The sequence below is a fragment of the Bactrocera tryoni genome, chromosome 3 (assembly GCF_016617805.1).
Source record: "Bactrocera tryoni isolate S06 chromosome 3, CSIRO_BtryS06_freeze2, whole genome shotgun sequence".
Taxonomy (NCBI): Eukaryota; Metazoa; Arthropoda; class Insecta; order Diptera; family Tephritidae; genus Bactrocera; species Bactrocera tryoni.
In genome coordinates this window covers 8,343,546-8,359,529 of record NC_052501.1, presented here as the reverse complement: position 1 = coordinate 8,359,529, position 15,984 = coordinate 8,343,546, and the positions used below count along the sequence as shown (strand labels likewise).

The following is a 15,984-nucleotide window of genomic DNA, read 5'->3' as shown; positions in this document are numbered from 1 at the left end:
ACTTCACTGCTGCTGGGTGCCAAGGGCACAAAGGCTTCGAGGGCAATGAAATACATAGTAGACGGGTTTGCCAAGAATGGTGTATGACAAACTTTCGAAACCCAATACGACGATCTGGACAGAAGCATGGTAAAAAAATCAAAATCCGATTGAACGAGCTACCTAGTGGCAAAACTGCAAAAGTCATGTCCAAAACGGTAGATTGGAAGTACACAAAATTCGTATTGGCACTCGATAGAAGAGACTGTAGAAACATACATAATGAACTATATCTGGTATCGCAAAGGACCAAAACTGGTCTATGCGCGGCTTATTAGCCTATACTTCGAAACAAGAAAATAGTTAATTTCGATTTCACCGAAGCTATAATACTCTGCATAGATTCATAAAAGAGTATAAAGTGGTCTTTGTCTTGATTTTGATCGGTCAGTTTGTATGGCAGCTATATGAAATAGTAGCGCGTTCTGAAAAATTTTTTTAGAGATTATAGCATTGCCTTGGATATTAATCCATACCAAAAAAGATATCTTTTCAAATAAAAAGTTTCTCATACAACAACTCGATTAACGGTCAATTTGTACGAGTATGGCAGATCGGATATCCTCAGTTCCCACATTTTAGCAGCTTCTGGGAAACGTGAGCTTGTGCAAAATTTCAAATCCATATCTCAAATACTGAAGAACTACGTACTATATACAGATGGAGTCTGTGAAAAGTAGATGCCGCCCAAGCTCACAATCGTTCATTGTTATATGTATATCAATGAAATCGTTTGAGAAATTATATGAATTGAGTTTTTAATTGCTTGAAATCTACCGTATTCAAAGGACCGAATTTATTCCTCTCAAACTTTAAGAAAAATTTCATTACAAGGAAATTTTTTAAACTTATTTCCGTTTTGAAGCAAAACATCAATGGTATTACGAAATTGTATCGAAAAGTTGAAAGATCAATTTTATCAAAAAAGATGAGATCTTATCGTTTTGTAGTTGGCAGGTTCTGAATCACGAAAGCTTTGGGTCAAAAAAGCAAACACATCAAAGTGTATCGCTGTAACAAATAGACTCTACAAAACTGTATGTCCTACTAATAATCTATAAATATAAAAAGTCGCGTTAAGTTTTTGTTTTGTTTCTTATTTTTTATTTTTTTCTTTAGTATAAAAAAATAAATTATAAAATTGTAAATGATTATTATTTATGCTAAGTAACTGAAAATGCATTTTGAATGCATGACTAAAAAGGAAAATGGAAAACAGTCTGAATCAACCGAAGTCGTGGGAGTGACTTAGGCGGTGGTGGTCTCGATTTTCTTGGCATTGTCTTCCTTCGAGGATGGGCCGGTTTGCGAGATGGGCACCACACGTTCAGTGGCAGGAGGAGGCAGCTTCTTCATGGGGGCGGTGATGGTCAGAAGACCGTCCGATGACAGGGATGAGGTCACGTTGTCGGGGTTCACGTCACCTAAAAAATTATCATCAAAATGCAAATAGATATGTATAATAAATATTTCCAATATAAAATGAAGCTAACACTTTGGTGCTTACTTGGCAGCATATAACGTCTGGAGAACTGTCTGGATACAAAGCCGTGCTCATCCTGGCGCTCCTCGTGCTTACCCTCAACGAGCACAAACTTGTCGGTCACCTTGACGGTAATCTCATTGGGTGTGAATTGTTGTACATCCAAAATGACTTCGAATTTCTCGTTGTCAATATTCAATGTGGAACCGGATTCTTGCTTCTGCAAGCTTGTGGGTGAGCGCTGCCATGGGCGCAGGTAGCCGGAACGCAACATTGTTGGGCGGGAGTTCCAAACGGATGACATCAGGTCATCGCGTCTACAAAGAATTACAGTGGTTAAAGCTCGTTACATATTTGAGGAAGGACAGTAGTGATCCTTGTGTATTTTTACTACCTTAGTCCTGTGCCGAAATGTTGGTCCAAGAGGCGCGAAGTGCGCGTTGGAAATTCAAAATCATCCCACCAGTCACGGAACATTAGGGGCACTACTGACATCTACGGTTCAACAGCAAAATCCAAAATTTGTGGTGTACCGTTGCACAAGGTTACAAGGTCACAATTGGCAGTGAAATGGAAAGTAGAGAAGAACACTAATGGTAATTAATAAAATCACCACGAAAAGTTCATTATTACTTATGAATTCAAGCCGAAAATAAGCACTTTTTAAATAAATTTAAATTTTGTTGTTGTTTTTTTAGTAATTTTCAGTAAAATTCCACAGTGATTCACCTTTTATTTGCACTTAATGAAGATAATAAAATTTCACAATTTTGTTTTTGTTTCCGCGCTTTTTCGCGATTTTCCGCTCGTGCTCGTCTTTACTGCTACGCGTTCGCTGCGTTTTTGAACTGAACATTTTCGGCGCTCGTTCATTTTATATGCCGGCGGATTTGTTTGTGTTTTCGATCTTTTTAGCCGATTTTCAAGATGATTTTCGTTTAAAAATATTATATGAAAAATTTTGTGGCTATTTTTAGCGAAGCGTCATTTCATGTTGTTGGCTTTTCACGCCAATTCGAATGGATGTGGTTGTTTGGGAAATTAACGGCGTGCGTGGGTCAAGAGGTGTATCAACTTTTCTACTTTTAATTGTTTGGAAAAGATGCATGCAAATATTTGAAATTAACTCGATAACATTTATAAAGTTCTAAGGTTAAAGAGTCTTCGAATTTTATGATTTTATGAATTGGTAAATTTTGACCAATTTTCAGGTTTTGGTAGATTTTCGATGCAAAAAAATTGGATCCCGAAAGCACATTAATCTATTCGATACCTTTTATACCGTAAATCGGGTATACTCGTATTAACTTCGCCACGAAGTTTGTAACATTCAGAAGAAAACGTTTATATAAGTAACCAGCGAGAAAAACTGAGTATATTTAGCCACGTCGGCCTGTCTATCCGTCTGTGTGCGAATACACGAGCTAGTCCATCAGTTTTTGAGATATCAATCTGAAAATTTGAATACGCTCTTTTCTCCCCAAAAAGCTACTCTTAATAGTTTTCGCAATCGCTGATACCGGACCAGTATGGAACATAGCTGACATACATACTAACCGATCAAAATCTAGTTATTGTAAGTAAAACATTTTTATTTGAGAGTTTCACCAAATTTGGTAGCTAACGTGTTCCTCAGATTGGATCGCTTTAGCATATAGTTAACATCCTAATTGACCGATTAAATATAAAAAAATATCTCTTTTCTTTATGAATTAATCTGAATTTGTCTAGAGGTTGTTAACATCAAATAACTCAAGAACATGTTCCACTGGATGTAAGCCGTCGGGTGGTTATGTTTTAATATTTAGTACTGTATGTGTACAGTTCCTATGAGAAATGCAGGATGCTTGAGTTTTTCTTGTTTTTGCATAAAATTAAGTCGAAATGGTAAGTGACAGGAGAATTAAAAAGTCTCCAGCCAAATTTTTTTGGCAAAATTGTTTTTTTTTATTCAACACGAAAATTACTTTTCAGCGAGCCTTCTTTTGAAATCTGAGAACATTAAATGATCGCTGAGGGCCCGATCTGGAGAGCACGGTGGATGCAGAATCAAATCGAAGCTTAATTCATGGATTTTTACCATCGTTTCCACTGACTTCTGACACGGTTCATTGTCTTGGTAAAACAGAACTTTCCTGTTCTTCAAACGATCCAATAACGCTATGTAATGATCGCTGTTGATTGTCCTTCCTTTTTCACGGTAATCAATAAAATTATTCCATATGTATCCCAAAATATAGACGTCATGACCTTGTTGACCGACTGTTGCATTTTTCATCGATTGGGAGCAGATTCATCGTGTGCAGTCTACTCCGTTGACTGTCATTGGACTTCGGAGTGAAATGGTGGAGTCATGTTTCATTCTTTGTCACATATCGACGCAAAAACTCGGGTTTAGCATTGCACTAAATCATCAACTCGTTGTAGGTTTTGGTCAAAAGTGAGGCCGCACGCCACCCACTTTGCACAGAGCTTTCTCAAACCCGAATATTCGTGAACGATATGATATATGCATTCAATTGATATCTTTAGAGTGCCTGCTATCTCGTTCTGTTCGTAAACTCGTGATTAAGCCAGTTTTTTCCTTAACTGTTCCTTTTTCTCTTCAGGAAGCAATATTTTATCAAGACGCGAAATTTTTTTTATTCGATTTTTTCAGAATAAGAAAAGTTGTATCACTCAAAATCATATAACTCATAAACTAATTATCCGACAGCTGTCAAATTTATACATGCCTCCTTTGAAAGATAGGGCGAACAAAAACTCATGAGGATTTAATTCTAGTAGCCACGTCTATGTGTCCGGTCGTTGACCTGCTATGACATCTTACATTTTATGAACTTAGAACCTATGTGTATTGAAAAATTTTTCAACCGAAATTAGTCGAAAGAAGTTTTTATGATTTTCAAGTAACGTGCGTAGATTAATCTTATAACATCAATATATTCATGGTTATGAAATAGTTCTTGATAAGCGAGCCTTTAGCATATCGATCTCTTTCACTTCCTACCCAGCTGCTCTATAGAAGGAATATGTGAAGACTGAAATCGGTTTAAGAGATATATTAGAAAAACATTCGATGAGGAGGACCTTAAATTGAAAGCCTTCAAAATACACTTTGTGCAAGAACTGAATCCGCTCGAACTGCTCAACCAACATCGCTTCGCTCTATGGGCTCTTGAGAATTTCCAAGTATGTAAACAAGCGAAATTGCCGGATTTGAGACGAAAATGTTCTTTCGAGTTATAATAAACACTCCCCATTAATATTGAAGTTTATGCGTTTTTTTTTTAAGTAGGGAACCTCGAACTGGATGACCCTTTATTATAGCTACGTATCCAAAAATTAGTTTTTTGAACCCATTGCGTGAGAAACCCTCAAAAATCTTCTTGAAAAAAAGAAGTCAAATAAAGACTTGTGATTTCTAAATTTGGAATTGTTTGTCATATAAAAAATATTCACTTATTATCGCCTTGATATTAGCATTTGTTTACAAACAGACACATGCTTTTAAAACATACAATATTTCAGATAAATTTTCCGCAAGTAAACAATTGTGTTTTTTTATGAAGTAACTTGAGTTTATCGTGACATCCAAGTATGTATATAATGAACAAATGTCGCTTACATACATACATACCAACATACAGAAATACTGAATCATTTGGAAAGAACTAGAAGCAGAAAAGAGGCTAAAAAATATTTGCTGAAAATTTTGTCACCGCTTAAGAAAATATATAAGTATTTTTGCTTTTCCAGAAATAAGTTAATTTTAGCGAAAGCTTATGGACAGAAGAAGAAAAACACACATACTATATATAAATATGTGTCCACATTTTTAGATATTTAATAATATGTACCTTACTTCCGACCCGAAACAACCCACCTTTAAATTCCATTTAGATATTTGTAGAAAGAAGCATAGCAATAACTTACACCAAATCCTTTGATATACATACATACATACCCACAGGTGTTTATGTATGTCGTGTGCAAATATTATTGTTTGTGTTTCTGTTGCAACATTTCTAGAATATTTTTGAGCCATTTTACAAAAATTTCACGTCAAAATGACTAATAACGAAACAATTAACTTGTGAGCACAACAATGAGTTCACAACGTGAGCAATTCGCATAGGTAGGCGAAGTAAAAATAAAATATAAACAAGCACTGCTGAGAATAGAAAAAGAAATATTGCAATGTTTTTTCTACACTTTTCGAAAGGTGCTGCTTAAGCAGACCAATTGGCAGGCATAAACATAAATTAAGAGATGAGCCAATAAAATGCTAAGCAGATGTGTCAAATAGAGCAACTCAAAGATATACAGGGTGTGTATTCTGATATATTTATTTCACATTGCATTAGAAAAAAGATTATCTGTTTCACAATTTGGCATAACATGTAGTACAGTGAATCGAACAAACAACTGGTATAACTCCCTTAAATTGGTATAACCAAAAATATGAAGCATATGGAGTCAATAGCAAGCGTTTGCACGAGTCCCAAATGTTAAAAATTTCAGTATAATTAAGTAAGGGTTATATTACCTTGGACAGAAAATAGTAAGCCTTTTTATTTGAATTTCGCGTGAAAACCCATTCGTCGAAATATTTTTTTCTAGGTTAGTACGACAATCAGCAATGTCTTTGCTTGAAAGCTTTGCCGGAAGTTGACTTTAACTTTAATTGTTTCGAAGACTGGAAAAAACATTGCTAAAGTAGAATAGCGAATAGTAGTAAAGCGAATCGAACAATAAACTGGTATAACTCCCTTAAATTGGTATAATCAAATATGAAGCATATGAAGTCAATAGCAAGTGTTTATACCAATCGTAAATGATATGAAACTAAAAAAAATTATTATCCTCTCGAGGCAGTCTTAACTCATAGTGTAGTTTTCAAGCATGAGTATTTATCCCCACCTAATAACGGAAAAACTATCAATCTATGTATTTAAATGTATATGCATGTCGCCATCGAATGCTGAGTCACTTGCCAGCATGACGTAGTGGCGATAAATATATTGTTTTTTTAGTTTTTCATTTTAGATTTTATTTATTTCTGTTTTTATTTTTTTTTTTAATTTTTTTTTTATTTTTTTTTTTCAAATTTGCAGACAAATTTTCGTGTTTATTCAAAACAAAATAATTCCGTTGCTTTCTCTTTCGCTTCATAATTTTTCAATTTTTCAACTTTGTGGGTATATATGGATATATATCTATAATGTATGTAGATTATATACTGATATACATTTCTTATAAGAGAAAACAAGCTATTCATAACTGAAAATATCACTCGGCTTGTGATTTTGGTTCAGCAGCTGCTTGTCGTCTTCGCTGTGGGAAAATAATCCCCATTTTAAGGCTAATCGAAATAAAATTCTTGTAAAATGTGCGGAACAATTTTTATGGGCGGCAAATGAATTAAAAGTTTCACATATATATAAATGAGCACATATATATATTTGGTTGGCCTTTCCAGAAGCGCCACAACTGAGAAAAGGCATTCCTATATAATTTCATATGCTTGTTTATTCGCTTGTGTGTACTTTCGTGTGTTACTTCCCGCATGTGTTAGTAGGTGTGAATGAAAGATAAACATGCATTTGATGTGGAATTTGCAATTTGGAAATAAAATCCTAAACACTGTGCATTTGTTTGCAATTTTATTAGCTGCTATCTGACGCACAACTTTGTATTTTTGCAGCAGCAACTTTTAATTACCAAATTAACTTTGGCGGCAATCCAGAGATTAGCAGCCGATATGCGGAATTTATACCTAACATATATAAATAAAATTAAATTTTTTGTATTTTGTAGGGTAATTGTGATATTTTTAGGACAATTTTCATGAACATTCTCTTCTAAAAGCGAGTCTTTCGCTGAATACCTCACTTGGTTTCTCAATTTCAAAATCAAACCATTTTGGTAACTATTATTCAATATAAATAATAATATAATTACGACGTAGAGCTTTCAGACTTCAAAACTCATTACTAAAAAGCTGAAATAATAAAACTTTAAAAATGTGTTTGGTTGCGGAAGGAAACTTTACCATCTCAGAAAAGGAAACTCAATAAAAGTAAGAGTGAGTGACTAAATAACTACTTCTTAGCTTTTTAAATAAGGGCACAAAGAACTAAGCACTGCCAACACCCGCATGCAGTTATTTGCACATGTTACTACTTGAAATATGATTAATTTAGAAATATATCCCAAATGCCGCTAAGAAAGACAATATAATTTACTTGCGACATCATGACGGATACTATTGGGAGAATACCAACTGTCAATATAATTAATACAATTAATCGAACTATAAGTTACAATATTTCTAACAAGCCTCTTTTAAATTGTCGCCACAAGTTGCTTATGATTTAGGTGCCAAACCTGTTCATTAGAAGCACACGCCATCCTGGCAAATTTCAATATACAAGTATACTTCAAATGAATTTCTGCAAATATTTTTCAAGCAAATTCCTTTAACAAATATTTATGAATCCATGAATATTATGATTTGTTAACATTTGTTTCTAACAACACTTCATATTACTTAAAAACTGAGTTACCAAAGAGTTATGAGATTTTTCTAAAATGTTGCGTATACGACACGTGGTCCAATACAATTTGGTGCACTTATATTATATTATATTATTTATATATTATTATTAATTAGTATTAAGCATTAAATAAAGAAGGAGAAGAGATGTGTTAACCATAGTAAACTTTGTAAAACGACAAAGTGCTACAAGAAAAAATCTGTCAAAATAGAAAGGAGTTACTTTAAGCTTTATGATAATTCATGGTTTTTCTGCTAGGGAGACTCTTTCTCATGCCACTTTCTTATTCTATTGCCGAATGAAAAACTCCGAGCAGCTGCACTGAATTGTTCAAGCATAGTATTTTATAAAAGTGCAACAGCTGAGGTCAAAATAAATGGTATTGAATATAATTGCTTTCGCTTTCTTGACAATATAAGGCATCAAAGTTAAGGCATATGTCTTTAAGTTTATATTTCTTTTTATTTGTGGTTATTTTACTGCGGCAGTCACAATATCGAAACTGTAAACAAAATTGTTTAATGAGTTAAATACATTTATGAATTTAGAAAATCGAATGTCAATATATTTATTTTCCGAAAATTTGAAATTGTTCGATCAAATTGGTTCCAATATATGAGCTTTAATGGGGTATTCTAGTTTAAAAATTGAAAAGAAATCGATTTCGTTTTGAAAGTTTAACTAATCAAGAATATGTCTACAAAATTGTTTTGCAAAATTCGAACTATTTGCAGATTTATAGTGGTTCTTGGTGGTAGTGGTAAGTGGTTCGCTTGAACTCAAAATCTTAAGTTCGTTTTTTTTTTTTAATTTGTCTTTTTTAAAAAAGATACACATTATTTCTCAGGCTCTACTAAACCGATTTATGTCTATGTCTGGAAGCATATCTTCAAATTTAAATTTTTCATATTTTTGAAAAAATCTAAAATTATTTTTTTTCAGACAGTCGCCATATCGTGAAAAACTTTACCGTAGTTCCATGTATGGCGATATTTATCTAGATTATTGCGCTTTTGCTTTTTGATTGTTAGGAGGGTAAAATCGTGGGAATGGTCACACGCGATGTTTTTAAGACTCCTCACTTTATCAACTTGAAAGCTTCCGCGCTCTTCTTAGATATGTTTCTTAGGTAAAAATCGAAGAAATAAGATAATTTTGATTTTTCAAAGCAACTATGAAGTATACATTTTTTCACAAAGAACGCATTTTTTAGGAAGCTGTAATTTTGTTAAAAATCAAAATTCCGACTATTCCTTCGAATATTATTGAGGGTTATCCATTTCGAGATTCCCGAAAGAACAAAGAAACTTCAAATTCGTGGAAACTAAATGTCGCCGAGATCACAAAATTCAAATACAGGCGATTATTGGAGGTTATCGTGCTTGTATTAAGCCAGAAATGGGCCCCATCGCTGAACAAAATATGACTTGAAAACGTAGGATCTTCTAAGAACTTTTCAAGAGCCCATAGAGCGATGCAATGTCGCTTGGGAAGGTCGAGCCGCTTCAGTTCTTGCACAAGCTGTATCTGGTATGCTCTCAATTAAAGATCTCGATGTGCCAAGTCGTTCCATATGTCGGTCCAAGTTGCTGTAAACGGCGCCGAATCGACTCTTCACGGTCTTCGTGTACACTCTCAGCTATGGCTGATTATTAAAGTACGTAAAACTCTGCAAATGTACATTTCTTAACTCTTGAATGGAAATTGGCAAAAACACCATTGGATCCAACTATAGCAGATCTGAAATCGAATGTAAAATTACACTTGCAAAGTAAAGCTACTTTGAGCCTTATTTCTAGATCGTCAGAGTCAATATTTTATAAACCTTTCATCATTATGATACTTTTGTTTGTGAAAACTTGATATAAGCCGGTAGAAAAAATAACTAATTCCATTACAAGAAGGACATAAAATTATATACTTCCAAAGTCAGTCAACTCGCCACCATTTCTGAAAACTATTTGTAAAATAAATATTTAAAGCCGTTAAGATAACAACAAATTGGAGATTTAGTTTGGAGATACCTGGCGTTATTAATTTGTTTTTAAATTGATATTAATTAGGAAAAAATCCATCATTGCGTACTGTGATATTTTAGCACCGATACTTTAAATATTACACTATTAATGTTTTCTATTTAGAAATATGCATTTTTCCTTGCTACAAACTGCATGCCGCACTTTTGCACCCTCACTTACCAAAAACAGCATTGCAAAGAGAGAGAGAGTGAGAGAACAGAGCGCCAGTGACAACTCAAGGCTATGCGAAGTGACAGCTGATTGTAAGTAGGGCTGCATTGCGTCACAACAACACCGCCATGCACTCGACTGCCGACGGGTCAAACGACAAAAACATATTACACTTGACATTTTGACATGTTGAGTGCAGCATCGCCAATCAAAGTTGAAGAGTTCAAGTGACGTGACGGCTTGCCAAAACGACAGCACAAATAAATAACAAAAAGCACACAAAACTACAACAACAACAACACACATTTGTGAATGCAGACCACGGCGGACAAAAGAGACAAAGCGGAGGTGGAACGGCAAATGCGAACAAAAGAGGAAATTAAATAATATGCAAATGAAGTAAAAAGCAGCAAAGTGTAAAGGAAGTGGAAAACAGTCAACAAAAACAAACAAGACAATAAAGAAGATTTTGCGAAACGAATTCGACTGAATAAAATTGATGAGCCAAACAGAGCAGCTGCTGCTGCCGAAAACAGCGACTAACGAAAGGAGCAACAGGAATCAATAAAAAGCGAGCTACAACAACAATAACACTTAGTGTGGCTAGAAAGCAGCAAACAAAACAGAAAAGTTAAGCTGAAGGTGGACACAAACATTAATTGAAATTGAAGAGGGTCCACAGGCGGCCGCCCGAAACGTGACGCGTAAGGACTTCCAGGCAGTCAAGCACTCGAGCAAAGCGACCGGAAGATAAAAAGCGAGAGTGCCAAGTGGACGCGGTGTACGCCGCAATGAAAAAGGTGCGTGTGTGTGTTTTGCGGCAATAAAAATAAATAAAAAAATATTGTCGGAAATCAAATAAATAAATAAAGTGGCGCAGGATCTACGATCTACGAAAAAAAATCAATTGTATACGAAATGTGCCTAAAATTTACCGAAATTTGTCTGTACTTTAAGCTACCCGTGGCTATATTGGCCAGCACTTTGCTGCTGTGGCAGACGACGGCGCTGGCGGGGCGCCTCGTGAAGCGCAGCTACTCCGATCAAAGCGTGCACGGCTACCAGACGGAGGTGAGTGCTCAACACACACCCACACACATATGTATGTATATAATGAACTAATGCCAACGTTTTTTGCATACAAATGTAACACCCGCAGCGCACATGCTGGTGGAACGAGGTGTGCAAGGAGGAGTTTCAGAATCTCTTCCGCTGCAAGTGTCCACAATTCTCATACTGCCGGTAGTTCACTGTCACATCTATTGAAAAAAATAAAAAAAATTCACTTTATATTTTTTTTCTCTTACATAATTCGGTCGCGCGCATGTGGCTGTGTGTGCAACAATGTGCAACAGCTCACCAGGACGCTACTACAATGCGTATTGTTCAATGACCGACACCGGCTACATATGGACGCAGCCAACATGGGACTGGGTGCCTTGAATGCTGCCACCGCCGGTCTACTGCCTACATATTTAAGTGCTTAACACACACCAACACACACACGTATATATCACATACTTATACTTATGCACCCACATATGCCTATAGTTAGGATAGAAAATATTCAAAAGCAACAAAAAACAATGAAAATCGTAAAATATATATACAGTATATGGTATGTATAGTCTTACATACTTATAAATATACATACATATGTATATTAAAGCTACTCTAGGCACAAAAAGTGCTTATTATTAACATAGACATATTAATGGTGCTCTAAAACACATATTCCAAGTAAAAAAATATTTTACACAAACAACAAAAACACATTCACAAACATATACAACGAATTATAATTGTACCGTTATTTACAAAAATTGTTTGTAGAACAGCTTAAACATATTTACTTTTGTAGTCTACCTTGATCCCGCGCTTGAGCTACTTTTCTTATATGGTAAATACCACTATGTTGTTGTAGTTCTAGCGGCAGAGTTCTGCTAAGTTGACAGTACTTAGCCGTGTAAAAATTCCGGGTCCATTCCGGCCATGACTGACGTCGTACCATTATTTATATCGTCTGATCAGATTTGAACCGGCCTGACAAAAACTATATTTTCAGATATTTTAAAACACGTCTTTCTTAACTCTAGAGCCAATTCAGCAAGCGTTGGGCTTAATCAAACTTTCTCCATACTTTTTATAATTCACAGCTGGTTTATCCTTCAGTGCCTTCAGCGAAATTTTTTTTTCGATTTTGACTCATTCTTGAAGTGCCATTCGTTAGATTGTTGGCTAGTTCCGACGTCATATTCGTAAACTTAGGACTCATCACTAGTATTGTTGCCCTTGATTAAAGTAGGGTTCCCAGCAACGTTATAAAGCATCTCTTTGATAACCTCTTGACATTTTTTTTTTGCAAAAGATTCAGAGCTTTTGATACGAGTCCAGTGTCGACACGCTTTATGCCCAGAACATTAACCAAACTGTGTTGAGTTGATCCATTAGAGATGCTGAGATCCTCTAATATATCTCTAATGCCAAAATGTCGATTTTGAGGGACTACTTCTTAAATTTTTCAGTGTTATTAACAGTGTTTGCCGCACGACTCGTTTAAGGCAAACTTTCGATGACTTCACGACCTTCACTAAATGCTCTGTGCTACTCAAGTACTTGTATTCCTGATAAAGTGGACTCCACAAAACACTAGCGCGAGTTTTCAACTCAAGCACACTCTTATTGACTACAATACAAATTTTGAAATATTCCGAGTCCTTTTTTGCCACGATGTAATAGAAAATCAAACATAGTGAACGAACATAAAAAACGATTTTAGGAAAAAAAGACTTTATCCAATTGGTTTGCGCGAGTTGTTTAGTTATATGAACCAGTCGGGGTCGAATATCAAAATATGGGGAATATACCATAGAGTCTTGAATTCTGTACTTAGTTATTTACCAAGTCCAAGTCACTTACATTAACCGTACTATAAATGAACCTTAAGATAACAGTATTCTCATAAGATGTCTTATAGATCATTCTAGACCCTTCTAGAGATCAAAAACGCCTCTGGCAGAGCTTTAATAAGAAATAATGTTAATAAATACCCAACAATGAGCTTGTTTGCGACAAGATTTTATAAAAAACGGTTGCAAAAGCTAAGATATTTCCATTCTAAAATGAAATTCTGGACGATCTTAGTTTAACAAAACTCGACTATGTAAGATCCATAATAAGTTTGGAAATATTCGTTTGTTTCTGTTGTTGTAAAGGCAAAATACATTCCACAATTATTTTAAAAACATTCTACCAATTTGACAGTACGTATACTTGATCGGTTAAAAATCCGGGACCGTTCCGGTTACGTAGATCAACCTGTCGTAAGAGTCTGTCCTAAGAGTATTTAAGGAGTTACATGGGCTTCCTCGGATAAAAAACAAGGCGGTTTTTTCATATAAAAAATGAAATATTTTATTAGAATTTTTATTGTTATAAACATACACTACATATTAACAAAGAAATTATGAAATTTTTGAAAAAAATATTTTAAGCTTGGCCATTGCGACACCATTTCCGCTCACTCTTCGGAAAAAAAGATGCGCCCACGTTGGCAGGATAACTTCTTGCAGGATAATCTAACGTGAAAACATACGTTTTTTAGTTAAAACCTTAGATTAGAACTTCGACGAAGGAAAATGGACCAAAATTGGATTTTTGGCAGACATTTTTACAAAAAAAATTAAAATTTCAGTGAAAATTTCGCAATTTTTTTTTTATTCAAATATTTGTAATCGAAAGAAATTCTTCGTGCAAGTCTTTAAGAATTATATTTTAAAGACCTGTGTAAAATTTCATGAAGATCGATTGAGTAGTTCTCGAGAAATCTTGCCAACCGACTTCAAAAACACAGTTACGAGTAAAACGCGTTTAAAGACGGCGCACTTAGCCTAGCTAGCCTAGAGCGCACAAATTCTCTAGGCCGTATCTCAGAATCTATTACTCGGACAATTTGAAAATTTAGGACAACATTCTGGAGGTGTTGTAGAATTTCATAAGACAATAAAAAAATCGATTTTTGAAACAGATGTACCCCCTTAATTCAATTTTTCAAAACTTTAAAGTTTCGGCATCAAAGTTTTCATTTCGTATCCTAACCTAACCTTATTTATGAACTACACGCCAACATTAACCTCACAAAATATAGAAAAATCTCATCATAGTACAACATAGAATTCCACACACATATCTTTACGAACACATACTAACACACAACCCTTGAAAGCTTTCATGAACGACCAATCAACTATGCTTCCAAATTAGTGAACCTTATACATTATTAGAATGAGAGTACATTATTTATGTATACCCTAAACATACATACTTATATATGCATAAGGGCACAAAATATACATATATACATACATATGTATATGTATATGTAAATAATCGAAAAACCAACGCAAATGCGAAATTGATCATATCCACGAAAACGTTTTACCTTGTTAACCCTAAAGACTTATTGCTGCAACGTCATACCATTTAGTGGGCGAAGCCAAACACATACAAACACATTCATACATACATATAGAATGCACAGCACAGTTGTAGTTATGCAAAAGGTTACAAAATATATTGTTATTACTGCATATCACACATGTCAGAGTTATGCTAATTATATCTACTCACATATACATACATACATGCATATGTATATAATATATATACAAATGCTACATTAAGTATTATATTGTTGATGACGTTTTATTAAATGACATATTAATAAATCTGCCAATTTGAAAACACGCAAGTATATAATATAATTACATACATACATATGTACATACATGTGGAACTGACAATTTAATTTCTTCCGCTTCAAACCGGATTGCTGAGCTAATAATAATGAGGATATACTTAGATACATATTACTAAGTGCACACATATGATAAGCTAACTGTGTTTAGAAATGGCAAGCGTTATTGTTGTCTTTTTATAGCTCCCATATGTATGTATATAGCCGCCTACACACACACATACGCACATATATTCATTATTGTTAGCTCTTTGTAAAGCTTTGAAGGTGTGTGTGTGCGTGTGTTGGTATGTTCTTCTTGTGTATTCACTGCATCGACCTGCCGACGTCAGCAAAATATTGGAAAATCAATAAGCCTGCAACAATTGCTGATATCGCACAGTGGGCCAAGCAAGGCCAGCAAGTGGGTATTTTGTTAGTAACGAGTTATAAACATTTGTGAGTCAGAAAAAAATAATTATTTTTTTATTTTTTGAAAAGGTATTTTTTTTTAAATAAATAAATAAGCTGTTTTTGATCCCAAGGAGGACCTCCGAAAAACGGTATGAGGTGGTAAGGATAATTTTTTAGCTTAAAAATAACTGTAATTCTAAAACAAAAATAATTTATTTATAATGGCGGCATATCAAAAGAACTTAAATTAACGTAACATAACGTAACTTAACATAACAAAAAATATAATATAACATAACATAAATTCAACTAACTTAACTTAATGCAACATAACTTAACTTAACGTAACATAACATAACTTAACTTAACGCAATATAACATAAGTTAACCTAATAAAATATATTTAAAATTGCATTTTGTATAAAAAGCACATTTTAATTATCGCATTCCAAAAGAACTTAACTTAACTTAACGTAACATAAGGTAACTTAACATAACAAAAATATAATATAACATAACTTCACCTAACTTAACGTAACATAACATAACTTAACTTAACCTAAC

The 15,984-nt window shown here is 34.4% G+C and overlaps 2 protein-coding genes across 3 annotated transcripts; one reads left to right on the top strand and one right to left on the bottom strand.

The window, feature by feature from the left end:
- Positions 1-1,165: 1,165 nt before the first annotated feature.
- LOC120770506 (protein lethal(2)essential for life) lies at positions 1,166-4,617 on the bottom strand. 2 transcript variants are annotated; one of them, XM_040098034.1, is made up of 4 exons: positions 2,252-4,617; positions 1,917-2,112; positions 1,547-1,839; positions 1,166-1,463 (listed from the first exon to the last, which is right to left on the bottom strand). In XM_040098034.1, exons 2-4 carry the CDS (start codon positions 2,015-2,017, stop codon positions 1,288-1,290), a joined length of 570 nt encoding a protein of 189 aa, XP_039953968.1. In that variant the 5' UTR covers positions 2,018-2,112; positions 2,252-4,617; the 3' UTR covers positions 1,166-1,287. The 2 variants fall into 2 exon arrangements, with proteins under 2 accessions (XP_039953968.1, XP_039953967.1); XM_040098033.1 differs by having other exon boundaries at positions 1,167-1,463; positions 1,917-2,017; positions 2,252-4,615.
- Positions 4,618-10,440: 5,823 nt separating this feature from the next.
- LOC120770507 lies at positions 10,441-13,993 on the top strand. Its single transcript, XM_040098035.1, has 4 exons — positions 10,441-11,071; positions 11,229-11,342; positions 11,431-11,513; positions 11,627-13,993. Exons 1-4 carry the CDS (start codon positions 11,063-11,065, stop codon positions 11,712-11,714), a joined length of 294 nt encoding a protein of 97 aa, XP_039953969.1. The 5' UTR covers positions 10,441-11,062; the 3' UTR covers positions 11,715-13,993.
- The last annotated feature ends 1,991 nt before the right edge of the window (positions 13,994-15,984 follow it).